This window comes from Zingiber officinale, chromosome 1A (genome assembly GCF_018446385.1).
Source record: "Zingiber officinale cultivar Zhangliang chromosome 1A, Zo_v1.1, whole genome shotgun sequence".
In the NCBI taxonomy this organism is placed as follows: domain Eukaryota; kingdom Viridiplantae; phylum Streptophyta; class Magnoliopsida; order Zingiberales; family Zingiberaceae; genus Zingiber; species Zingiber officinale.
Window position 1 is genome coordinate 56,870,736 of NC_055987.1, and position 26,891 is coordinate 56,897,626.

Consider the following 26,891-nt stretch of genomic DNA (forward strand, 5'->3'; position numbering starts at 1 on the left):
GTCTTGGGAAGCGTGCACGCACGTTACAAGAGCCCTATATAAAGGGGGGTCCAAGCTTCAGCAGAGGTATGCGATAATCTACTGTTGCTGCTACTTTTTGTTACTTTGCTTTGCTTCCACACACCACTGGTGACTGACTTGAGCGTCAGAGGGCCAACGCTGGGACCCCTTCCTTGGCTCGGTACTGACGCAGTTGTGGTTGCAGGGTCGCGCAGAGTCAACAAACGATCAAATGGAGCGCCACATCCCCAGCTTCCGCCACATCGACTGTCGTACATGATTAAATATATACGTTGTAACATGAGTTATCGTATAATTGTAGCAACTATGGTTTCATAACTACTATATAATTATAACAACTACAATTTCATAGTTGTTACAACATGAATACAAAATTTTAAATTTGATAGGTAGTAATTAACTTTTGATTTGGATTGAATCATATGACGCATAATATATTAAATCGAACGCTGGGGGCGAGCGTATTCACCTTTTACCATCATAATATATTAAATCGAATCTTATTCATAGATATATAATTAAATACATGATAAAATAACGATCCAATTTCATACTTAAAAAATATTATTTAAATCTTTATCAGAGGTTCTGAATAATTTTGATTTTAATTTTTTTTTTCATATTATAGTGTAGCAGGTATGAAACGTAGTTATTATAATGATGTAACAACTAAGTTATAGTAATTATAAAATCATAGTTATTATATAATAATTATATAGTAATTATAATTTTATAATTATTATAATAATTAACAGAAAGATAATAATATGAATAAGTTGGTATTCAAGTGTAAGAAAGTTGGATAATTTTACACGTCATCCTAGCTATTTAAGAAAAACATGCGCTTTTGACTTTTTCCTAATTTAAAACTCAAATTAAATTTTTTTATAAATATAAAAAAATGAAACTGCCACATTAATAGTTATCGGAACCGGTTAGACCGCAATATAGAAATCTAAACTGACAAGTGAATGTTCTGGGATCCAGCAAACCATGATAAAAACTAATGTCAAAATTTGACTCCGATTACTCATGTGCCCACCAACTGAACCAAATCGTAAGACCGGAGCGAGTTGGAAAAAGATAGAATCGGAGATAATTAAGAAAGAGGATTGAAAAGGTAAAGAAAATAAATAGAAGGTAATTTATTCCTTTCAAATTTACGAGTAGAGTTGGACGTAGAGGACTCGCGACGGACTCGCGAAAGCGCCGGCCGCCGGTCCTCCCCCACCATTCCACCCGAACGGGCAAACCCCCTGACCTCACGCGCCTATTAGTACCATGCCCACCTTCTGCCCTCAAACCTCACCTTGATGCGATCCTTCTCCCACCCTCCCCTCCGCGGCTTCCTCCTACTCCGAAGCCCCAAATCTGTCTCCTCCTTCTCCCCCTCCCTCTCGATCCGCCCCCGATTACTTCTCCTCAAGCGAGATCGGTCGAATCCCAGCTTCCTCAAGAGTTTTTCGCTGTTGGCCAGCGCGGATCTGAAGTTCCCACCGGCTTCTCTGAGATCGGATCTGTTTCCCCCCTCAGCTAGAACCGGCATGGCGTCGGTCGTCGGAGAAGGCTCGGTGGCCGCTCGGTTATGGATAGCATCCAGCAAGGAGGCGCTTCTCGGTTCGTATACTCCCTTTGTTGTGCTTCTCGCGGCGGGAACACTAGACATGGATACTTTCCGTAGATACATCGCACAGGATGCCTATTTTTTGAGGGCCTTCGCGCAAGCGTGAGTAGTGCTTGTCCTGGCTACCTGAGCTTCCATTTCAGTTATTTCGTATTTGATTTGTTTAGTTGGGTTTATGACTTACGGTTAACAAGAATTTGGTTCTAGATTTTGTGAAGTTCATATAGAGAAATATTTTAAGCTATCTATTTTGATAGTTCCTAGGTGTTCCCTGAGAATTCATGTTTCCTTCTCGGTAAATTTCAGCTATGAGATGGCGGCAGAATGTGCTGATGATGATGATGCCAAGGATGCACTCAATGAGTTGAGGAAAGATGCCCTTGACGAACTTAAAATGCACGACTCAGTAATGCAGGTACTATATAAAACACTTTTTCTAGCTCCTTTCAGATTGTGTTCGTCAACATTTCCCTTTTCTGTTGATAACACTTAGTTGATGGAAATGAAATTGTATCCCTACATTAAAGGAGAACAATTAGGACCCTATATAAGATCTTGACATTATAACTAAATATCATATGTGACTAATATTTCTAGAAAATGTAATGGTTCTAACACTCTCCTCAAGTTGGAGCATAAAATTATCTAAAATTATTACATAAAATAAAAGTCTAGGAATATTAAAACTAAACTGATTAGACACCCAACAAAGATGAAGACACTAACTCAAAGGCTGAGAAATTTTGATGATGCAATGCTTTGGATGAAGTTGATGACAATTGTCAAAAGTGTTTTTAATTTGTTATTTTGATCTTCATAATAGATGTTTAATCTTTTTCCTTAAGGATTAAATTATTTTAAAGGAGGAAATCTAGAAAGGAAGGGAAGGGGGATGACAAGGAAATGGGAGAGAAGGAAATAACCAAACCAACATTCAATCATATCCTTTTCCCCCTCTCAACGCTAATCTCCCCGGCCCCTTCCCCACAGATCTCAACACAAGCATGTAGATTGACTATGCCCACTCCTTTCCTTTCCCTTTCATGAATACCTATAAGCTAATTGCAGCCTTAGCTACGAGGCCATCTCAGATGTGGGTGACGAATGTGACAAGCTAAGCAGGTTGACAATATTTTTGTTGGAAATTAAAATTGTATTACCTCCCAAAAATCATATTATACAACCCTATTTATAGATGACACCACATCTAGAAAATAAGAAAAAAGAACTTGTCAAGTCTCCTAAAAAATGGAAAAAAGGGAACAATTAAAATAGGAAAATGTATATAAGGAAGCAAAATATTCTACAATATTATACACTCTCCCTCAAGTTGAGTTGTAAATATCAATTAAGCTTAGCTTGTAATTTAAATCTTCAAAGTTCTTCCTTGGTAGAGCCTTAGTATGTTGGTTGTTAGAACACTAGTTGACAGTTGCAGTAACTCGATTATTCCCTCTTCTATCTTTTATTTATGAAGTGACAATTAATAACCATATGCTTTGTTATATCATGATGTGTTGGGGTTGACTGTTATCATAGAACATCTTCATAGGTTCTTCAACAATGATCTTTAACACCTCTAAGAGTCTTCGTAGCTACATCCCTTCACGTATAACATATGTTATTGCTCTGAATTCAGCTTCTGCACTGCTACTTGACACAACGTACTTTTTCTTGCTACACCATGTAACTAAGTTTCCTTATACATATATGCAGTAGCTGGAAGTTTATCTTCAGTAGATCCTACCTAATCAACATCACTCTATATATCTTAATTACTTTTTTGGTTTCCTAAAAGACAAGCCCTTTGCTGGTCTTAGTTTCAAATATCTCATGATATTATTGATTGCCTCCATATACTCTTTATTTGGATTGTTCATGAATTCACTCACCATACTAACTGAGTAGCAAATGTTGGTCTTGTGTGTGATAAGTAAATGAAGTTGCCCTTAAGTTTTTGATATCTGCCTTTATTAATTGGTGCACAAAATGCTCTTTAGTTCCTAGTCCGATTGTTGATTCTATGAGAGGGTCTGCTGCTTGAATTCAAGCATTCAAGTTTCTTTTTAGAAGGTTTAGAATATATTCTTTTTATTGAAAGACTGAGATTCCTGCATTTGACTGAGCTATTTCCATTCCAAGAAAATACCTAAGGCTTCCCAAATCTTTGATTTGGAATTATTTGGCTAGTAGACCCTTAAGTGTGTTTATCTCTTGCATATGATCTCCTGGTTAGAATAATATCATTCATGTATGCGATAAGAATGACAATTGTCCTTTGAAATAAACATTCAACAAAGAGGGTGTGATTTGCCTAACATTATAGATAATCATAATATGCTTGATTATTCTAGTAAATTTGTAGAGTCTATATAATGTTCGTTCAACCTACAAACTTTGTTGATCATTTTTTACTTGTAATTGATAAAGTGACCAATATAGTTTTCGGGCCAGAGATAAGAGAACTCAAATTGTTCAATTTGCCTGTAGGAGCAAAAATTTCTTTGTTATTGATTTCACATGATTGTGTGAATCCTTTTGCAATGAGTCAAGTCTTGAATTGATCAACACTTCCATTTTCTCTGTATTTAGTTGTGAAGATCCACTTGCAGTCTACAGGACGTATTCTAGGTGGTAGTTCAACGATCTTTCATGTTCCATTCTTCTCTAGTGCTTGGATCTCTTCTTCAACAACCTACTGTTTTGGTATTATGAGAGCTTCTTGTATGGATTTAGGAATTATGTTTGATTGAGGCTTATCACAAAGCCCTATACTTATTAGATAACCCCTAATATGACACATAGTTATAGATCGGATGCTTTGTGAATTCTTTGCCACTCTTTCATTTTGTAATAGGAAGATCACTGTCTTTGGAAGCCTCAAGATTAGAGTTACCTTGTGGATCCTTTGATCTTGGATCTTGTTCTAATTCTTGGATCCACCTAAGGAGTACTTGGTGCTCTATTTTCCTTCCTTTTCCCTTCTAGGATAGGTGATAAGGTCTTTGGTGTTTCTGAATTGATTAGTGTTTGGGGAACAAAAACTAACACTCGAAGAAGAGGAAGTTTCTAGGAAGTGGTATTTGGAAGTTCAAACCAAGGATATAAATTTCGTTCCGTGCCGGGCGGAACGGGCGAAACTTACCGTTCCGCCCGCACACTGAAACCGGCATCGGCATTCAGAAGGTTTCGAAGCTTACGGCTGGCCTCAGAGGTGGCGCGTGAGCCCTGCGGTCGCTGAGGAGGCGTCGCGCGAGCCCCGCAACTGCGGCGAACTCGTCGCGCGAGCCCCTTGGTCGTGGCAGACTCGTCACGTAGCACCGTGGCGGTGGCGGCGGGCTCGTCGCGTGAGAGGATCGCAGAGCACGGCGTCGCGGTGAACCAGAGGCGAGGCGAGGAAACGGCGCGCGGGGAACACAGAGACGAGGAAAGAGGAAAAGTTAGGTTTTATAAAATATTTTAATTATATTATATATATAATACTTAATTTCTAATTAATTATTGTAATTATATATTATATAAATTAATAATTAATTAAATAAACACTTAATTAATTAATATAATTATAATGCATATTTTTATTAAAAATATAAAAAATTAAAATAAAAAATAGATAATTTATATAATATATAGTTATATAATTTAAAATAATTTTTAAAATAAACTTTAAATTATTTTTTTATAAATTTAAAACAGATTAAAATTTTATAAAAATATTCAAAATAATTTTAAAATTTTATAAATAATGTTAAAAAAAATAATTGTTAAATTTTTTAATAATTATATAAATTTTTTAAATAAATTTGACTTTAGAATTCAATATAAGCTCTATATATATACACACACGTTAGAATATTTATGAACTATAATTATATATTATATAAATTAATAAATAAATAATTTATATAATTATTAAATATATATTATGTTCTTTATGTTAATTTAAAAAATTATTATAGATAATAATTTTTTTTTAACTTATAAGCAAGATTTGGTACCATGAATATTAACATATTCAGCTCTCTACATTTTAGATTTTCGGTTCCTATCGTAACACATATTTGCTGATATGAATGTCTGATATTTACGTCTAGGAAATACTTTAGATTACATATTCTTTATTTTAGAAGTTTTGAGAAATGTATATGGTTAAGTTACATAAAACTAATATAACAACAATCAAGCCTATATATATATATCTATATATATATATCGAAACCCTATCGGTACGGCACGATACGATACCGAAACCGTATCGTTCCGATCTAGGACCGAAACCTCGGCACGGGTCGAGATTTTAAACCTTGGTTCAAACATTTCTACAAGTGAGCAAAGTATGCAATCATAGATGCATTTGGGTGTGCAGGGATTGTTTCTATCTCGGGAATCAATCATATTTGATAAAGTGTGGGAAATATGTTGGTCATTATCTCTGCATTAATATCCCAAAGCTAACATTTTTGCGTGAAACTATTCTTTCCCTAAATGTCAGATTGAGTAATATGACTGATGTTAAAAAAATATAACATCCATAGAGCTATAGAATTTTCTTATAATTAGTGAATAACATTTGTACCATTTTTGATAAGAAAAATATCCGCGGAAGATACACTCAATGGCTCTAGGATCAATTTTTCTCTGGTATTAGACTATGGATATGGACAAAAGCGGAGCAACTTGATAGGGATGGAGGATATGAGATGTGTTGTTGGGTGTGGTTTAAGAAGGATCTCACTTGGGGTTGAAATTTTAGGACTCGAGAATATTTTTTATTTATGAGGTAGGTTGTGTTGAGTATGACTTCCCATAATATTGTTTTGGTACATGTGTAGATAACATGAGAAATCAGACTATTTGGGCTACTTATGATATTTTTCCTTTCAAGTACATTGTGTTGAGGTGTGGCAACACAAGAGCTTAGATGAACAATAATCACTAAGAATGGATGCAAAATATTCCTTTATGTTGTCCAATTTTACAATTTATATTTTGGTTTGGAATTAAGTTTGAACCATGATATTGAATTTTTGAAATATCAGATCTACCTCTAATTTTTCTTTTATCAGGAAAACCATGTAAATATAGTGTGGTCACATCTATAAATGGTATGAACTAACGAGATCCACTTTAATCATAGACTATGAATTAATGAAAAACTATGTGATTCTTTGTAAGGTAGGTTAGGATAAGAATTTCAAACATGATTTGAGAGTTGACAAATTTCACATAATAGCTTTCTTGAAAAGAGATGGAAAGAGATTCTTGAGATAAAAATTTGAAAAGAGGTGAATGACAAATTTCAAAAACTCATTTGAATTTTTATTATTGAAAAGAGATGGGAAAAGATTCTTGAGATAAAAATTTGGATGTCCTAACCTATAGTGTCATAACATAATAGCTTTCCTGAAAATAAAAATTAGATTTTGATTTACTAAACGATATTATGGCCTTTTCTTTTAGGAGAATCATTCACCTCAAGTAGATAGATTCTCGAGCATTCTTTAGCATTGTTTATCATTTTTCCCGAATTTAAGACCTAAAAAAATTTAGTGACACAATTATGATCCTAAGTGAGTCTATTAATTGATATTAAATTGCAATTTAATTGAAGCACTAAAACAACAAAATTGAGTGTTTGGAAAGCTATACCGACTCGTACGTTTTTACGACATGGATGAAATTTATTAGTCTTTTTATGGATAATCATATGGTCTGAAACTCCAAAATCTATAATCTATAAATTCAATTTATCTTTTTAATCCTTAAGACATTTATAGAATTACTTTTCTGCGTTAAAGATTGACTCCCAATTATTAGAGTATAATCTGTTGGGATCCTTTGGATGGCTAGAGAGGGGGGGAGTGAATAGCCTCCACCAAAATCTTAATCTTTTCACAAAAATTCTAAGCGAGTTTGAATAACAATGAAAATAAGCAAACAAAAAGAAATTATACGAGAAAAGAACCAAGCACCACTAACACAAGATATAATGAGGTTCTGGGGATAACTCGCTCTACTCCCAGTAAGGTGGATTGCAGAGCCTCGATTCTTGAGATGAATCGCACACTGGCGAGAAGCAATGAAAGTTTCCTTCACGGAAAACCTCTCCCATAAAAGTCTTGAAACGATTTAAAATGAAGCATGAGACTTACGGATGCGGTGGCTCGAAAGAAAATCGAAGTAAGCTTTCGCGTACGAAGATGATGAGAGCGAGTCGAAACTGCAATGACTCAGCCAAAACAGCGCCATTTCACCTTGGCGTTCTCTTAACTGCTTTCAATGCCTTACTTATGTCTGCGTTCGATCATTTGCTGCCGGTCGGCGCGACTATAGAATCCCTTTATGACTCTGGCGTCATACGATAACTTCTCTTCCTCTTACGATTCTCACGAGCTCGCGCAGTAGAACCACGGTCTTGGCTGGTGCCTGCGAGCTCCCGAACGATCACCGAGGAGTTAAGCGATAACCGCTGATCGGCTTTCTGCGGAAACCACGACCAATCGCGAAGCCGCCGTTCTTGCCCAAATCGTTGTGGAAAGCGTTAGAAGATCCTTTGTCGTTCCTTTGATGAAGGCTTAATTTGAAATGCTTATTTGGTATGGTACTATGACTGTATCTCCAGACTCGCGTGAAGGTTAAGCGAGATAGGCGAAAAGAAGTGCGAATCGAGAAAATGTCGAGGAAAGCGGCATGCAATGAACTTAGCGTAGATCAAATTGACGAGGCCGTCGAGACCTGGACATTAGAACAACGGCTGTAATGACGTCGATTACGAGGCTGTCGATTAGTCGTGGCGAGCCGATCGATTGGATATGAATCGGTCCGTAGGCAGGTCAGCGCTCCACACTATTACTGCGGCGTTTCTCACGATGGAATTCTGCGAACTGTCAGTTGCACTCGGTGTGCTCTTGAGTGTTTTTCACGATCGGTCGCGGACCGTCCGAAGAATTAGTCTGTTAGATCGATGCATGGACCGGGTCGATCAAATCGAAATGTCATTGGATGGGTACGTTGGCAGATCAGCCTTTATAATGATCTTAGGATTGGTCAGGAAACATTCTGAGGGCCCTCTCGACCCTAATCCGGTCGAGCGAGCTCCGTCCTCTCGACCTAGTCCAGGAGGCAGTGCTGCTTAGGGCCTCTGGAGGCCGTGCCGGTCGAGCGGCTCACAGGCCCTCAGCGGCTAGTCCAGGAGGCTGACCGAGCCCTCTCCGACCGTCAGGTCCGGAGAGCGAGCGCCGAACCCTCTCGGCACAGTGGGAGAGCAGTGCAGGCCTCTCGGGCCTAGTGGAGAGCATTGCAAGAGCCCTCTCCCGGAGCTTAGCGGTGCCAAGTTTCCAACTTGGACTTTTCCCATACGTGATCGGCCTTGATCGATGTCGTCGAGTTCGATTAACGTAAATCTGAAACTTAAATCGGTGTCGGCGTGAAACAACGGCCGGTCAATTGTGTCAATGATCTCCATTTGTTGTTTGACCGATTTAAGTTTAGATGAAATGTTTCTTATTTCGTATTAATTTTAGGAATCAGTCCTCCCCACAGATGAATACACCACGATGTAAAGTCGATAGCAGAGATCGAGATCCTCTCCGTTATCTTACTCCCCAAATCGAACCCATTACGTCCTAAGCTTGATGTCCTCTCCCCGCACAGCCGAACACCGAAAGGTGCAGACTGGGTTGATAAGACTCAAAGACTCCCCACTTAACCCATCTGTCTTTTCTTATTTTAAATTCCCTCACAAGTGTATTATGAGACGTTAATAAAGAAATAAGAAGCGGTGAGGCAAGCATATGAGCAGTGCTCGATAGCGATAGGAAATGACACGTAAAGAAAAAGCGGGAAAATGAAAGCGTAAATAGAAGAAATAAGCAAATATCGAATTGACAAAATATCCAACGAAATAGCATCAATAGCGGTCGAAGTAGCCAAACGGAATGTGTCGATCGATGTCCTCAGCGTAGGAGCATCGTCATCGTCTGCGGGAGGCACGTAACCACGAGGCGGCATCTTTGAGCTGGTGGATGGCCGAGAAATCTTTGCGGAGGTGGGTGGTTGGCCGTCGGCCAGGCGGGCTGGCTGCGTCTGCGTCTGCGGCTGGTGATCGTCGTGGCGGCTGGTCGATCCGAGCGCGCGCGATCCATCAGAGCTGGCCGGTGGCTACGTCGTGTCGATCGGCGGCTCTCGACTCCATGATCTGCCGCCAGCGGTCGAGTCGGCCCTCGTGACAACAAGAGGAGGTATGACCTTTTGTCGAGGAAGTGCGTGGTAACTCTCCCGGACCTCTCCCATCCTTCATTGAACGGGTCCGTTCATCCCGAATCTGGGACTTGGAAATGCGGGTTTCCAGTGCGATCTGTCGACCATCTTATCCTGCCCTTAGACACGTATCAGCGAAGGTCTTCGGGCAGTCTGTGATTAGCTGCCCGTAAGGCGTATAAATAGTGGGCTATTGGGTGAGTATGAGATGATCGAAATGGATGCTCGACATGATATTAAAATCGATGGCCTTGAGCCATAAGCGTCGAGGCGTTGAGCCCTTGGGCGGATCTCTGCTAGGGTTTGGTGCCAGTTGGAGAAAGCGGGTTTGTGGTATCTTAAAAAGAATATAGTCGAGGAGGAGATAGTCTCGGAGAAGCCTTGAAAGTAGGAAACTCGACGTCATTCGTCGATCCGTCCGATGCAAGATTGTCGAAAATACTCATGGAATGAGTGTCGGGGTGGTCGTAGTGGAGGAGGTAATGGGTTTGGTAAATCAGGGATAAATGGGAAAAGAGGATCTCACAGACACGTTACGTGACCTAAAATACCCGAAAGAATTCTCTGACGGAGAAATCGATAGTTCTCTTAGCGACTACGATTCTATAAGCACCATCCAGCAGTGCGATGAGATTGTTGTAGAATCGAATGCTAGGTCGTAGTTGATGTCCCTTTCTAGGTGAGTAACGAAAATTGATTTATAACTTATCACAGGGTTTGGGATACGGAGGAATGAAAACATCCATGTGCTGATCCACGGTCGGCGTGGGAGTAACTTGAATGTCCTTTGTTGAAGCGTTTGTTGTGGTTGAGAATCTCGAAGAAGGAAGGTTGAGGTCGGAGGGTGCTGGGACGGATTTCTCGTGAGATGACTTAGAGTACCCTCATGGGCTGATTTCAATAACTTCCTTAAATAGGCGAAAATGGGACGTAATCCGGGAATGAGTGAAGGTCTTGCGGGGCCCCCGAACAATCGAGAACCGACGAGAGGCAGTATCTGAGAGATTGGGATGAAATGAGGCAAAGTACCCATGATGAACAGATTTGGGAAGGAAAAAGGAGTTACACAGGCGCCGTTTGTAGCTTTCGGAGAAGGTGGAGAGAAGAATCGGAGGCCGAGGAAGTCTTGAGGAGAATGTCGCTAGGGTTTGGCGTGAAATGAGAGGAGAAAGGTTGGGGAAGTTAAAGGATGATCGAGGAAGCATAAGATCGGGGCCGTTGTCGATCGAGGAGAAAATCGGCGGATGGGAGCGTCGTCGATCGAGGAAAATATCTGGGTGGTCGTGGAGACGATCAGAACTACGATCGGTCTGAACCGATCGAGATGTCAGATCGATAGATCGTCGTGCGGTGTCTCCCCGATCGATCACACTGGATCGATCGGTGAACTTCGTGAATTAGAATATCTTTGATCGATCGTGGAGACGATCGAGGCAACCTCCCCAGTGATCGATTCGGTGAACCCGGTCGGGTGTCTGACATAATACTGAAATTTTGAGCCGTTGTCTATCGAGAATTACGAAAAGTTGAGACACCAAGGTCGAATCTCCCGGAGTGCGTAACTTTGGAACTGAATCATCACCTGAGTATATTGAAAAATGACTCTTGTAATTACGAGAGCTTGTTTTAGAGTCAGAAAGTTTGGACTTTAAAACCGAATTCAGACATTTGGAGATCTTGGGGTTCGATCTGGAAAACCTTATAAAGCTATTACATAGTGAACGAGTATTAATTAAGGCTTGGGATTCTTATGATCGGGTTTAATTTGTTAAAATATGTCAAGTTGCTATTATTTCCTTTAACGACCTATCTTATTATCGATCGAGTAAGTAAAATGAATCAACGACAATGTCGATCGACACATTGACCATGTCGACCGTAATTAGATAATTTTACAGGCGAGAATCGAGCCAATTCATGGTTGGAATATACAATAGGATTTTAATAAGAGGTGATGTTAGATATCGTATGGCCATTCTGAATTTCACTATGTACAAATTGTATGATGGTATATATTGTATGAATTTTTGTAAAAGGTCATACGCTATCCCAAACACCCCACATGGCCCGTCCCCCAGCCATCTGTAGATAGTTAAATCAGGAAATTGTACTGGCCACCACATGGAAGGGTATTTTCGCCGGCTTTATCGGGAATCGACCTTTGCTCATTTCTATAAATCTACCATGTGATGATCAACTCGACTATTCTTTGGGGGCGGTATAGATTGTATGAATGATTGGTAGAGAAAGTGATCAAGAGATAGTGTGCAAACTTGTACGGACGATGTTCAATAGATAATAGAAGAAAAGGAGGGTAGAAGGTTAGCGTTAATAGTCGTTCAATGCCTACAATAGGAGAGACGAATATGATCTCAAGTGATGGCTAGGATTTGGAGAGACGACTAAGGTTGGCTCTAATACCATATTGGAAATTAAAATTGTATTAAATCTCAAAACTTATATTGTAAAATCTTATAATGATACCACATCTAGAATAAGGAAAGAGAACTTGTCAAATATATATAAGGAAGCAAGAATATTTTACAATATTCTACCCTATTTGTAGCAACCCTCCAACTCCTTTTTTCAACAAAGATGTTAATTATGAAGGGTTAGCAAACAACATATGAATTGTAACTGAATAAATATAATTTAATTATCATATGCAAAAAATTGGTTTATATGGAGCACTTGTTCAAAATGAAATATGGAATGAGAACTCTTGAAGGCATGAGTTACTTGAAAATAAACTATAGTTAACTTCTAATCCATCCTTGTCCCTCTCTTGCACACTTACAGGTTGTAACAGCATCTCCTCATAGGTTGTGGCCTTAGTGACTGACCCTTACTATAAGGGTGGAGAATTCCATGAGTTGAGGAGGTTGATAATGGAGGGTTGGGTGGAAATTAAGATGGGAAGGGTAGTGGATTAGGTAGAGAAAATGTGGAGATATTTTTGTGTTTTTTTTCCTTAAATCTAGTTCTCTTCCTTCGCTTTTTCCTAACTTTCGATGGGATCACTTTGAGAGCAAACACCATTCATGGTGTTCATTGAATCTTTATTCCTTGTGGAGTTGTTTCTAGGTAAACAATAGAAGGGTTCCTTGGTGTGAGTGGCCCCTCCCCATCTTGACAAAGTTAAATCCGTCCACTTAGAGTAAATGTACCCTAGATCCATTTCAGGTTCAAGATAGTGCAAGATATTAAAGTTGGTGATAAAATGAAAAATTATGAATGATTGCAAAGAAAAAAGATTGATTGGGATTTAAGTGACTTCGACTCTTGTGATGAGGAGTTAATATTAATAGAGACATTGAGTTTAGTTCATTATGTCCTCAAGAGACTTTACAAGTGTTAGTGTGGGCACGATTATATCGTGTGGGCTTTGAGTGTCTGAACACGGCTGTTTGAGGGGGCATGGCTAAGGCATGTCGGGCTCTGAGCTCCACGGCAGAAGGGGCACAACCAGCTTGTGCTAGGTCTTGGAACCTCTGCGACTACTCCATTTTTCATCGAACTTCAGTTGGACGATCATGTCCATGCCATAGAGCACGGCCAGAGCGTGTTCCTCGCTTTGAATTCTTGTTCCAAGGCTTTTAGCTCCAATTTAGCTCCGATTTTGCATCCTGTCAATTAAAAAGCGCAAAGAGAAGATCTCTGAAAAAAAAAAGTGAAAACAATAAAAGGATATGAAAGTATGCAAGGTCTGTTTATGTGATGGAACAAAATGCATGCTAAACAATACTAAAAATTATGTATGAAATACACATATCAAATACCCCCAGATTTGAATATTTGCTTGTCCTCAAGCAAAACTTACAATCTAGATCTATGTGTGTGAATGATGCATCATAATCCCTAACGAATTAGTTTATTCCTATTATGAAGTTTCACTTGTGAGCAAAAATAGCCGAATTGTCCTAATGCGGTCTATCCGAAAGTTTTTGGTACTCAACTCTCTCTAGTTTCAACCTCCAATCCTAGTCAAGTCGTCATCTAGTTATATTGTAATGCTTACAGCGATAGACATTTACCCGCCACACGCAAGATTCGGCCCCCCAAAAGTGCTATGTACCATTAACACAGGGTCTCAAAGGAGTACTTGATAGAAACATGATAGGTATTTCCTTAGTAACTTGAGTGTCTCAAAGAGGTATCATATCGGTTTTCACTCATGACAACTATTTTTTATTCCATACTCTTTTCTTTCTCTCTTTTTTTGCAATGCTCAAGAAACTCTTTTTTTTTTCCGCACATTCTCTCTTCGTTTTTTCGGGATTTTGATTTTTTTCCAATGAGTACCATTATCCGAATTTTTTCAATAACCAAAATGTAGTGAGGGGTCATCTAGAAAACAAAAGTACTAATCCAGTTCTATGAATCATAACTATTCTTTGATTTATCAACTTTCAAGATCAAGCATATCGTGAAAAAGAGATCCTAAATAACTAGGTCAACATCAAAACTCTTACGGTAAAAACATTACTATAGAAGAAAATACATTACTAAATATACTAGCATACTATCACAAGAACATAAAATCTATCATGCTAAAATCGTGCATGGGATTTAAAAGCTCCCCAGATCTTTGAGCTTCAGAGGTAGTTTGTTCTGAATCATTGCACTACACTCCTTCGTTAGAGCAATCGTCTTGAAGTCTTCAACCTTCCTCCGATGTGCAAGAATATCTTTCATGAATTTTGCAAATGTCAGCATTTGATGAAGCATCGAGTAGGGGTATGTTCACGCAAAGCACTTTGAGCGTCTCCAATAATTTCTCGAACTACTCATCCTTCTTGGCTTTGACCAAACTCCGAGGGAAGTGTATTGGTGGTATATATGTCCTCAACGAAGTCTTGGAGCTAGGTTCTTCAATCTTTTTCTCGGATTCTTTAGGGGTGACATCTTTATGAAATCCGAGTCTCTCTATCCATGTGGTTTAGACCATCGTCTTTATCCTCTTTGCGTGCATGTGGTTTCGCCAAAGCTCTACCGCTTCTTAAAGTGATAGTGTTGCAATGCTCGACATGGTTCATCACGGGCTGTCTTGGAAATTTCCCAAGGGTTCTCGAAGGGGAGCTACTTCCCTATACAAATTGAGTTTCAAGAACTTTAGTATAATTAACAAGGCGTTCGAGCTTATCTGCCATTTGTTTGATTTCCTCATTCTGCTTGGTTTGGGTAGCAATAAAGGTTTCCAATAATATCTCTATATTGGATTTTGTACTTGCTGAGATCTCGGTGGTAGTTTATGATTTCCCTGCGCAACTTATTCTTGATTGCTCTCATAAGATGAATTTGGGTGATTCCTCCAACCAGAATCGTAGTTGCAAATGACATTTACTTGTTCTACTTGGATTTCTTGAGGTCACAGCTCTTACCTAACAAATCGTAACTGTAGAACCTCTTTTGTCTTCCCATTAATGGGTGATTCCATGCCACATTCTCGATGATATCGTAGGCTTCATCTACTGCTTTACTCATTAGGGCACCTCCAACAACGGAATCCAATAAAACCTTTGTCGAATATGTGATCCCGTTGTAGAATGTGTGGATAATCAATCACCACTCTAGTCCATGATAGGGGCATTGTTGCAAAAGTTCCTTCAATCTGACCCATGCATCACACAACGACTCCCCATCTCTTTGCCCAAAGCTTGTGATTTGATTCCTTAAATGTGTCGTCTTGCTAGGAGGGAAATCTTTATCTGGGAAACGTCTCTCCAGCTGATCCCATGTTGTAATACACCTTGATGGACGAAAATGTAACCAAGCTCTAGCCTTGTTCCTTAAAGAGAAAGGAAACAATTGCAACCTAATAATATCTACAGAGACACCATCACACTTTAGCGTTTCACTAAGAATACCTCTAGGTGAAGATAGGGATTATCCGTGGGTGCGCCTCTACATTGGTTCTGTTGTACCATTGCCAGTGTTGTAAATGACGATAGGCGGTGGCAGGGAGGTGAGTAATTGCCTATCACCTCGGCTGCCTAAGTGGTTGAATATTTTTTACTATTTTTTATACATAGTATTATAAATAGTCATTATTCTTTATGTAATATATGTAATTAAATAATGTTTATGCAAAAATAAGCTTCATACAATACAATACAATACAATTTACATAAGGGACCAATCAATATATAAATGCAACTAACAAGATAATTAATAAAGATTTATCCCCATATTAATACTAAAAAAGTAATATCATTACTTTTACCAAAAACTTAAGTTTAAAATTCAAAGTTTCAATCCAACATGGCAACAAATGATTATGCTTTGACTTCTTTTTAGAAGAATCTCCCTCCACTTGACAATTATCATTCTCTACATCAACACCTATATTTACTTCCGCCATCTCTTCTTTTAGTTCATCCACCCTTTCTCGCTTCTTATTCTTGTTATTTTCAAGATAAGCTCTTACTCTGTTTTTATCTTCATCGGATGCTTTAGGACGTGCTTCAACTTGTCCAAAAATACCCACAATATGATGCTTCATCAAATAAACTCCGCCCTTAATAAGCCTCTTATACAATTTGCATGTGATCCAATCTCTTTCTTCTTTTCAATACAACATCCCATAATCCCAAACAATATCACTAGACTTTCGCTTCATTTCCACGTCCAGTTGTTTCTCATTTTTTGTCATTAATCTTCAATAATTAAATAAAAGATAAAAAACTAGAAAAAGAACTTACGAGAAATATAAAAGCTAACCTAGTGGCGATAGCAGGCGGTGGCAGTGGCAGTGACGATGGTGGGGGCGATTCCAGGCAGAAGGAGATGAGTTGTGGTTGACTTGGTGGGTTGGTGGAGTTATTTATGTTTTGAAAGGCAGAGAAAGTGTATTAATATATCTAGGGTCTTTTAAATTTTGTTGACTTTGATCGCCTCACTTACTGCCTCGACTGCCTCATTTGCCGCCTCACCCGCCGCCTCACCCACCGCCTCATCGGTCTTGCCTCATCTTTGACCACCTAAAACACCGCCTAATGCAAAGGCGGTGTGGTTGATGCTTGCCTCTTGCCTCGATTGATATTTAGATCACTCACCATTGCAAGTAATGCTGGGTTAAGTTCAAAGTTATCAACGTCGATTGGTGGTCTTGCAATGCTAGATCTTAGTCCTCTATTACTAGGCGTGGCATAGTCCTTTAGAGGTATGTTATTTTTGTTGGTACCCATCTGCACATAAAAATGGAAGGTTAGAATAAGCAGTAAAGGAGAGAAAGAAAAATAGAAATAGCAAGAAAAGAAAGAAATCTAAATTAACCAAATTGCAATTGAACTAATATCTATTTTCCTGTCAACGACACAAAAAATTTAATGGGAGAAAATTGTAGCCACAAGGTTGTCGTCAAGTAATAAAAGATATCGATGAACTATAAAATTGGATGCTAGTCAAAATCACAAATTGCAAGAGTTGAGAAAAAAAGAAAACTGATTGAGAAAACACGAGAAGTCATAGGAGAAATTAGATCTTGGGGAGCAATTCTAGAATTTTGATTTTGCCATGATGAGCGTTGACATCCTAAATACCATTCTCTTATTTCAATGTTTATTTGCTTGTAGGTTGTCCTGAGGTAACCGATATGAGTTTTGAAATTATACCGGAATGCCTACGCAAATGCGACATCTACTTTCAAGGTAACCTTACTAAAACGATCACTTTCACAAGGAAGCCCTGTCACAATGCCCTACGGTCCTCTAGGTGCTATCCTCTATTTTGTGATGCCGAATCAGGGTAAACCTATTAGGATTTGTGATAGCCAATGGCGTTCTCGCGAGGTTTTGGACTATGTTCGTGAACAACCCATCACGTCTTGGTCTTTATGGGTCGGAGTTGAGTTCACGTCCTTTTTTGTGTCCTGCGAGATATGAAGATGCACGGTTAGTGTCAAAATCATGTATGTGCAATAAAGCTAGATCTTGGATAAACAAATCATACAATAAGAAAAGATGAATTACGTATAAAACGAGGGTCAGCAAGTAGCTGCTTCCTCATCATAGAATTATGATTACTATTACTCCATGGAAATGAAATTACAACCTTAAGACAAAGAAGAAGACATCCTATAATTTGAATCAAAGAGAAAAGAGAGGAAACTTAGTTGTGATGTTGCTGATGTCTTTGGAAGAATCTTCAAGCTCTAGGATGGAGGGAAACTTCACTCCTAGGAACGACTCTCCTAGGTTCCTTGTCACGGGGAAACCCCTTCCTCCTAAAATAAGAGCCTCTTAGGCCTTTTCATAGTGCTTGGAACCGACAAAAACGGATGTAGGATTCTAAAAATAATGAGGCATCACCACCGTGCCATGGCCGTGTTGCTCCAAGCGGCAAGAGTCGGGGCAGACATGGCCTTGCCCGTGGGCACAACCAAACCATGTTCGACTCTGAGTGTCTGAACATGACCGTGCTAGGGGGCACGATTAGGGCATGTCAGGCTTTGAGTAAATCTGGCTCCATTGTAGAAGGGGTACAACATTGCCCTCGGGGGGGGGGGGGGGGGGCACGACCAACCCGTGTCAAGTCCAGAGTGTGTGCCTCGCTTTGAATTCTCGTACCAATGCTTTTAGCTCCAATTTAGCTCCGATTTCGTGTTTGGTCAATTAAAAAGCGCAAAGAGCATATTTCCGAATAAAAAAAAGTGAAAACAATAAAAAGAAAATGAAAGTATACAAGTTATGCTCATGTGATGGAACAAAATGCATGGAAAGAATATTAAAAACTATGCATGAAATACACACATCACCATGCAACCTTAAGGTGACGGGTTTTTGTCCGAAAATAGCCTCTTGCAAAATGCAAGATAATACTGCGTATGTTAGACCCGATGTGGTCCGACCCTTCTCCGGGACCTTGGCGGAAGTTTTGTGCACCAGACTATTTTTTTTGTAGTCCAAGTATATAGTTGAAGGAGAGATATATATCATGTCTATCTTATTACATCAAAAATATAAATCAAGTACAATTTATTTTTCTAATTGAGGTTATGGTGTACTAATCCTTTTTGGCATAATTCCATTATAGATGAAGTGGCAAATCACCTTGTGCATTGCATATTATGTTAAAGTTGCGGTCTTCATGAAATGATTCTATTTGGATCATCTTATAAGTTATATGTGTCATTGCCTTGCATTATGCTTCAACGTTGGATTATGATGATATATTTTGTTTTTTTCTTTTCTGTAAGTATCTCATGATAGTTTTGATATGATTAACCAAGTCAAGTTAGTCATGTTATGTTTGATCCTTATGTTTAAGTGTGCAGGAATTTAGGAGCATAAGAAGTCGAGCGGAATACGTAGCTAGCGAGAAGGATGACACGAACTCGGTGCGTCCGAGGGACGAGGTGCCGCGGAAGAGTATGCTGGCGGACGAGAAGGAAGCGCGCGACGTTTCTGAAGGACGAGAAGCTAGAGCGGAAGATTACTCAAGGAGAAGGCCGGAAGATGAGTTTGGGTGAATCTAATTTCGGATGATTGAAATTACCCAAGCGATTGGAGAAGGTGTCGGACTAGTTAGCACAAGGCTGACTAATCCGGGCGCTTGGACTAGCTGGCCTGGGCGCTTTAGGTTGCTTGATGGGTGTCTCGACGTTGCGGATCAACTTTTGGGTTCACGTCAACAATGGTCCGCGTGCCTGGAGTAGGTCTGGGCTCCCGGAGATGAATAAAACTTGGTCACTTGGCCGTTGCGCGGAGATAGAGTTTTTGCCATATTGGGGGCGTCCTGATCGTGCTACGCCAGCAAACGGTCATATTTGATCAGTAGGTTATAAATAGAGCCTGGTCACAGTGGTTTCGAAAAATACACTTCTGTACTTCGAATTTCATTTTGCCTTTCATTTCCGAGCTTCATTTTCGTGTACGAGGCTTCCCTGCCTCAGACATTTTGTTCGAGAAGGAGATCTTCATAGTGAGCCTACTTTCTTTGGAGTAGCAATCTTCTAATTGCAAACCAAGTAAAATTGTTTGTCTCGTACTCTTCGTAATTCTATTATCTTTTTATTAAGTGTGTAATTGTTTAAGCCCAATAGTTTGAGAAAGAAATACTCATTTTTTTTTGTGCATGACAATTCACTCTCCTTTTATTGGCCGCACGGGACCTACATTTTCTACATTACCAGTTGCCTCCAATATACATACAAAAATTTGAAGTTGATATGCTATCGATACTGAATCCTCGATAATTGGTGGCCAAAAATACATCATTATTTCGACATTCATGCTTCTCGTAAAGTAAATCATTCTCTTAAATTCTTTAATATTATTAAAAGGATTCTTTACATTCCCTCCTAATTGTTAGGATTGATGACAAACAGACTAGAGGTGGAGGGCCTGAATAGATGCTGCCTTTAATTTCAAATTCTCACACAACATAAACAGATCAAACTGTTAGTAGAATGAGTGTGCAGATGTGTCTATGTGGTTGATCCTGTCAAGAGTGTACACAACGAAAATAAGATAAACACGAATGCAAGATGATGCTAAAACGGGTATTTAATATGGTTAGGAGATCTTGCTCCTAAACCATGGCCTACAAACCACTCCTTTATAAGAGGCAACAGGAAAACCTCTTACAATTCCAACATTGGGATGTATATAATAATCACTCCTCTTAAATGTAAAGCAAGACTAAGGGAAGAATATCTAGAGCATAAGTTGAAGCCTTCAACCTTGAATTTGGCACTTGAATATCTTTGAGCAAATTTAATACTTTATGAGTATATAATACGTTTTCATGCAACAGAACACCAATGTACTGTTTAAGCCTATATATTAACTAGTTATACCTTCTACTTACACTTTTTGGTTGTTAACTGTGAGTTAAGTGACTTTTCCCACTAAACTTTGATTGCAAGAGCAATCCTTAAAGTCTTCATCTTCTGACATGATTATGATTTTGCATAGTTGAAGTTTTTTGCTTTGCATCTAAATATATATTGCTTCTTGCAAAAAAATGCGTTGTGTATTTTCTTTTGATAAAAATGTCCCTTGGGAGCTATAAGCAACCTTCACGCTAAGATAGCAATGCAATCTTCTCAAATCTTTGATAACAAATTTGGCTTCAAGATATTTTTTGATGTTTTAAAGGGACATTTTGAACACACAGTTGCAGTATTGTGTCAGATAAAGACCAAGGAACATGATTAAACAACTTTGGAGGTGGACTAGGTTTTGGGGAGGGGGACATGATTGGACGAGTATTTGGAAAGTGTAGACCACATTGGAGAGATAGGTATAAGAGATGGGTAGGTCTTGCAGCCAGGAGAAGAGGCAACTTCATTAGAAAGGACTAAGTCAAGTATGCATTTATACCAAGTTGAGAAACTTATTATTATTATTATTATTATTATTACCAAATAGGATTAGAATCCATGTATCTGTTGTCCTAAACTCAATTAATTATATAAAATTGACTAGGTGTGTCCTGGACTCAATTATGTCTTCATAATTTTATTCAACACCTACAATGCACAATTCACACGCACAAAAGGATCATAGTTAAGTTGTGCTGCTTTTTGAATTTAGGGCATCACATATTGTTAGTCTTTTTTATAATGATAGGTACTTTTTTTTTTACCATATAAGAGGGAGCTGCAATGAGAATATATTTGTTTATAACTAAGGGTAACAATGACACATGGAATCGTAGCAAGTGTGATCTCATTGACAACAAATATATATTTTTAGTTATTTTCTGCCAAGAGTTGTTTACTGATGTGTGAGTTCTGCAAGTGCATGGTCGTCGTCAAGAATAAAATATCGTCCACTAGGATCGTATTGTTGAATACCAGTTTACGTACAAAGTAGATTATCTAGATGAATAAAAATGAGGGAATTGTTACCAAAGCAAAGCGATCCAAGAAAAACGGCAGGCGATGGGGAAAACCAAATTGAGACAATCCTAGGGGTTTGGTTTCACCATGATGATTGATGACAATCTTGTGATTATTTCTTTTCTATCTCAATGTTGGATTATATTTGAAGGGGTTGTCCTAAGGTGATCAATATGTCTATGGGAAAGGGAAAAGAAAGAAAACACCGATGTGTCTATCCTAATACAATTCATAAAGCAAATTAGGACAAACCCTTTATGTTCTAACGAACCATATAAGCCTCGAGAGATTAAGAACCCTCAAGTCAGTTCTATAGGTCGGAGATTAGGGTTCCTAATGATTTATTTGGCCAAATTTTGTTCTCCAATACTAGTAATATAATGATACTAAAGTATATGGGAAAATGTTTATCATTCTTATCATCAAACTGTACTTATCTCAACTACCTGGATCTCATACCAACTTTATCCAACATTGTGCCACTCATAATGTTGGAAGCAAAGTACATAAAAAGATGTTAATATCCCAAAAATGAGTTTAATTTCTTAAACTTTAAGTGACATCTAAATCCAATAATTTTAGAAAATGAAATCTTTGGATTAAAATAACTGATGTAAGATTTGACATCATTGGGTGAGAGATTGCTATTTTAGTGACAGTCCTTCACCTCAAATTTTAGGTGGGTATGTGTTTACATCTGTGAATTGTATTACTATCTTATTCACTGTTATTTGTTATGTTTGAAGAGAACGAGCAGTCTCCTGTGGCTATACCAACTGACCAAACTATTAAGATTCCTTGTTACCAACTTCATGATCAAGAGAGAAGTCAAAATTAGATTGATAAGCAAGTAGAGTATATCATATTGGGAGCAAGATGATCAATTGTGGTATTCTAGCCATCTACACGGCTTCATATTGTTAGTATTGATGATATGTTAAACTATTGGAGCAAAAGGTGAAGCTATCTCCTTAGCGATGATATGTTAAACTAGCTTTAGCAGATAATGATTAAATTATGCTCCTTTCAATTATTCATTTTAGGCTTCTCAACAATTCATATCTGTTTCACATGTGATGTAAAATGGTGATCATATTTTGAGATCTCATTAGCTGAACAGAAAATGGCAATTCAAATTACTATGTTTTTTTCTTCCCTTGTGTAATTTTTTGAGTTTGTCTACCACATGAATGTTTCCATCTTGCTATCCTATGTTTTTTTTTACATTAGTAAAATTCTTCCGTTTATCCAATTTAAAAGAAGGATTTAAATATTTGATGAGATACAGCTTATAAATAGGTTTGAACTCACTCCAATTTCAAACCCACTCCAATTTTCATCTTATCTTGGTACAAATTCACACTGCTTGCTTGTACACTAAATAATTATCTGGATATATGTGCATGTGAGTCTATCTGAGGGAACCAGTTATGCAGGATTGGGGAGTTGATCCCACCAAAGAGATAATTCCCAACCCAGCAACTCTAAAGTACACTGAATTCTTGCTTGCAACTGCTGCTGGAAAAATTCGAGGGGAGAAGGGTCATGCAAATATAGTCACTCCGTTTGAGAAGACAAAAATAGCTGCTTACACAGTTGGTGCAATGACTCCTTGTATGCGGCTTTATGCATTCTTAGGTAAAGAGCTCCAGTCATATTTGAAAGCCCAAGGAAATTGTCATCCATACAAGAGGTGGATTGACACTTATTCCTCCACAAGCTTTGAGGTATTGGATATCTACAAGCAACCAACAATTGCTAAGCATTTTCATCCATAATTTAACACTCAACTACTATTAGGCCAAGGCCAAACCCTAAACTTTATTAGTAGTGCTTACATTCGTGTCTGGTTTCTATTGACTAGGAATCTGCCATGCGAATAGAAGACTTGCTTGATAAGTTGAGTGTTTCATTGACTGGTGGTGAGCTGGAAATAATGAAAAAGCTTTATTGTCAAGCTATGAAACTTGAAGTTGAATTTTTTAATGCTCAGTCTATTGTCCAACCGGTGGTAGTTCCATTCACCAAAGTGCTTGATAAGGAAACTCAGCTGGTTATTTGTTCTGATTTTGACTTGACATGCACTATGCTTGATTCCTGTGCCATATTGGCAGAGCTAGCAATCTTAACTGCATCCAAGGTTGTTCAGAGTGACACTGATACTTTGGCTACTCAGAAATCGTCTTCAGTTATGAGGAACTCTTGGGATATACTTTCTAAGCAGTATGCTGAAGAGTATCAGCAATGCATAGAAAGCTTACTTTCTGCAGAACAAGGTTATCTTTATGCAAATTAGTTATAAGTTGCTTAGGAAATAATGTTTCTTCATTGGGGATTTGTAGTTGCAAAAGTTAATAATACTTACCTTGTCGCCATGCAGCTGAAACATTTGACTATGAAAGCCTATGCAAAAGCATTGAGAAGCTCTCTGATTTTGAAAAGCAAGCAAATTCTAGGATCATGCAGTCAGGATTGCTGAAGGGATTGAATCTAGAAGACATCAAAAGGAATGGGGAGCGATTGATCCTACAAGATGGATGTAAAGATTTTTTCCAGAAGGTTATAACAATAAAGGAAAACTTCGATGCTGATTTCCATATACTCTCTTTTTGTTGGTGTGCAGATCTTATAAGATCATCCATTGCCTCAGGTATATCCTCGTTTATTCACCATGTTTTTAAAATCCAGGTTACACTTCCTTTCCCTGTTGAAGTTTATGTTCTTATCTTGACACATTGAGACTATAAGAAATTGGCCGCACTCTCTCTCATGTTCATAATTTTTTTTTACATTATAATTACATTGATCATTTATGAAAATGTAGTGGCCTTATATCAGTCTTACATGCAACTGGAGAGTTGTAGAGTACTAGAACTCTAGAATGCACTTACAAATGACAAACATGAAACAAGATAAATTTCTGGGAACACTATTAATCAAATTCTATATCTTAAATTTTAATTGCTCTCATATTGTTTATTCCCTTGATCCTTAATATCAAGTAAACTCTTGCTCGATGCTTGAACTTAACTTTCCAGTTGTTTATTCCTTTCATCCTTAATATCAAGCAAGAGCTATCCTTAATATCAAGTAAGCTCTTGCGTGATAATCATGATTGTCGTCAGAAAAGAAGAGAATGGAAATGCAAATGGAAACATTTCATTTCCTACAGAAACTCGTTTAATCTTCTACATGGCCCAGAATTATATTTTTGAAACTGAGAGATTAGTGATTTGAGAGAATATTTCCATCTTTGTTCAAAGGCAAGTCTGAGAAACAAAAAGTGATTTGCCTCTATTATGTTTATTAACTGTAGGAGATATTTCTATAAATGGAACTACTGGTGGAATTAAGTCATTATACTCCCTCAATTTGGAATGTTGAGGTATTATGTAATGCTCCATTGGGTCTAGTTGTTCATTTGTTGCAGAACCTTGTGGACCACAAAAACTGGCACCTTGTGCATGATTGACTGATGCAAACATGCAATCTCATCTCCCATCATTTTTATTACTACAATTCATGTAATGCCAAATGGTTTGTCCTGGTTGATTAGTCAATTGAATTGTTATGTCTTTTGAGTTCTATTATCGATTGTAATTGTAATATTTTATATATTACTGGAGAGATTTTTTTAACATATTTTTTATCCAAACTATAGTTTGGTTAATAGGAATCAATGCTATACTACTGGGTAGTTAATTTCTATGATGTTACGTGGAATCTATCTCAACTTGTCATTTTCTTCAGTAGGTTGCCTAAATGATTTGAGCATACATGCAAATGAGTTCAACTACGAAGGATCTATTTCAACTGGTGAAATTATCACAACCATGGAGTCTCCCACGGACAAGGTCAATAAATTAAGAAGCATCCTATCCAAGCTTGGCAATGAAAAGAAACAGTTGTCCATCTACATTGGGGATTCGGTCGGTGATTTGCTGTGCTTGTTGGAAGCAGATGTTGGGATAGTGATTGGATCAAATTCAAGTTTAAGGAGAATCGGGGAGAAGTTTGGTGTCTCATTCACCCCACTGCACCCTGCTGTGATAAAGAAGCAAATGGAGGTTGTAGGGAATGACTCGTACCCATGGAAGGGGTTGTCTGGTATTCTCTATACTGCATCTAGCTGGACAGAAGTACATGCATTTATTTTGGGGGCATAATTTTTATCTATTTTGCACCTCTTTCCTCTTGTTGTTAAGAGTAATATAGACTCGTTCCTATATCAATATGTGGCTGGTTTTGTGAAGCCACAAGTTTCTTATTTATCCTCCACAGTTAGATTGATGGAAAGAAGAATTACTTTGTCCCTGGCAATCGTTTCTTGCTGCCAACCCATCTACAAGTAGAAGCCAGTCGGCATTTTTATCAGACAGTCGAAGATATTTAAGTTTCAGTTTTTGCATGTACATCTCATTTGTACTTGTGGTATCAAAAACAATGTCCAAAATCAGACATTTTTAGAACTAGGGATGGAACTCGAGACTTAAGACAAGAATTTTAGAATATCAGATGAATGTGTATCCTCTATGCAAGTTGAGAAATTCAATCACCTTTCAGCATGAGTCTGTAAAATCTGGGGATGTGCCTTCAGAAGTCCAAATATTTCATTTCTAGTGTAGCAAAGGTGATTTTCGTCCCAATGTTTCATTTCCATGAGTGCATGCTAAATGGTGACATTTCTAGCTGACAAAATTCACCGGCAATTTACAAAATCATGCGCTTGAAGTTGTGTAACCAATATGTGCAACAAATATTCTTCCGCCTAAATTTGTCTCCTGAATTGTGTGCACGTTGAACCGTTGAGTGACCAAACCATGTGGTAAGTCGAAGTGTCAAACTCTGTTGCCAATTTGCCGTCTAAAATTTTGGTAACAGCCCAATGCTCTTCTCATTTCACCTATAATTATGAAAAATGAAACTCTATTCTTCTCTACACTGTCCACGATTTCTCCAGCTTTGAATGTGCCCGATGGTTGGTAAAACACCCTAAGTTTCTTCTTTGCAGCACCAACAATTTCTCAACCAAACACTCCATCCGATGGGCAACAAAGCCCGTGGCCTATTCTCTCTGTGCCAACGATTTCTTATGGAAGTTCTCAACATGTCCAACTATAAATGTGAGCTTAATGAATGCGT

At 38.3% G+C, this 26,891-nt stretch overlaps 1 protein-coding gene and 1 non-coding gene across 3 annotated transcripts; both read left to right on the forward strand.

The window, feature by feature from the left end:
* Window positions 1-1,167: 1,167 nt before the first annotated feature.
* LOC122025077 (bifunctional TH2 protein, mitochondrial-like) lies at window positions 1,168-26,317 on the forward strand. Of its 2 annotated transcripts, none has more exons than XM_042583839.1 (6): window positions 1,168-1,747; window positions 1,952-2,060; window positions 23,186-23,476; window positions 23,614-24,025; window positions 24,130-24,399; window positions 25,500-26,317. In XM_042583839.1, the coding sequence occupies exons 1-6, from the start codon at window positions 1,335-1,337 to the stop codon at window positions 25,913-25,915; spliced, it is 1,911 nt and encodes a 636-aa protein (XP_042439773.1). In that variant the 5' UTR covers window positions 1,168-1,334; the 3' UTR covers window positions 25,916-26,317. The 2 variants fall into 2 exon arrangements, with proteins under 2 accessions (XP_042439773.1, XP_042439782.1); XM_042583848.1 differs by having other exon boundaries at window positions 25,503-26,317.
* On the forward strand, window positions 15,477-15,582 carry LOC122039308. The gene has a single exon (XR_006128158.1). It is a non-coding gene; the product is annotated as a small nucleolar RNA R71 (small nucleolar RNA).
* Window positions 26,318-26,891: the final 574 nt, after the last annotated feature.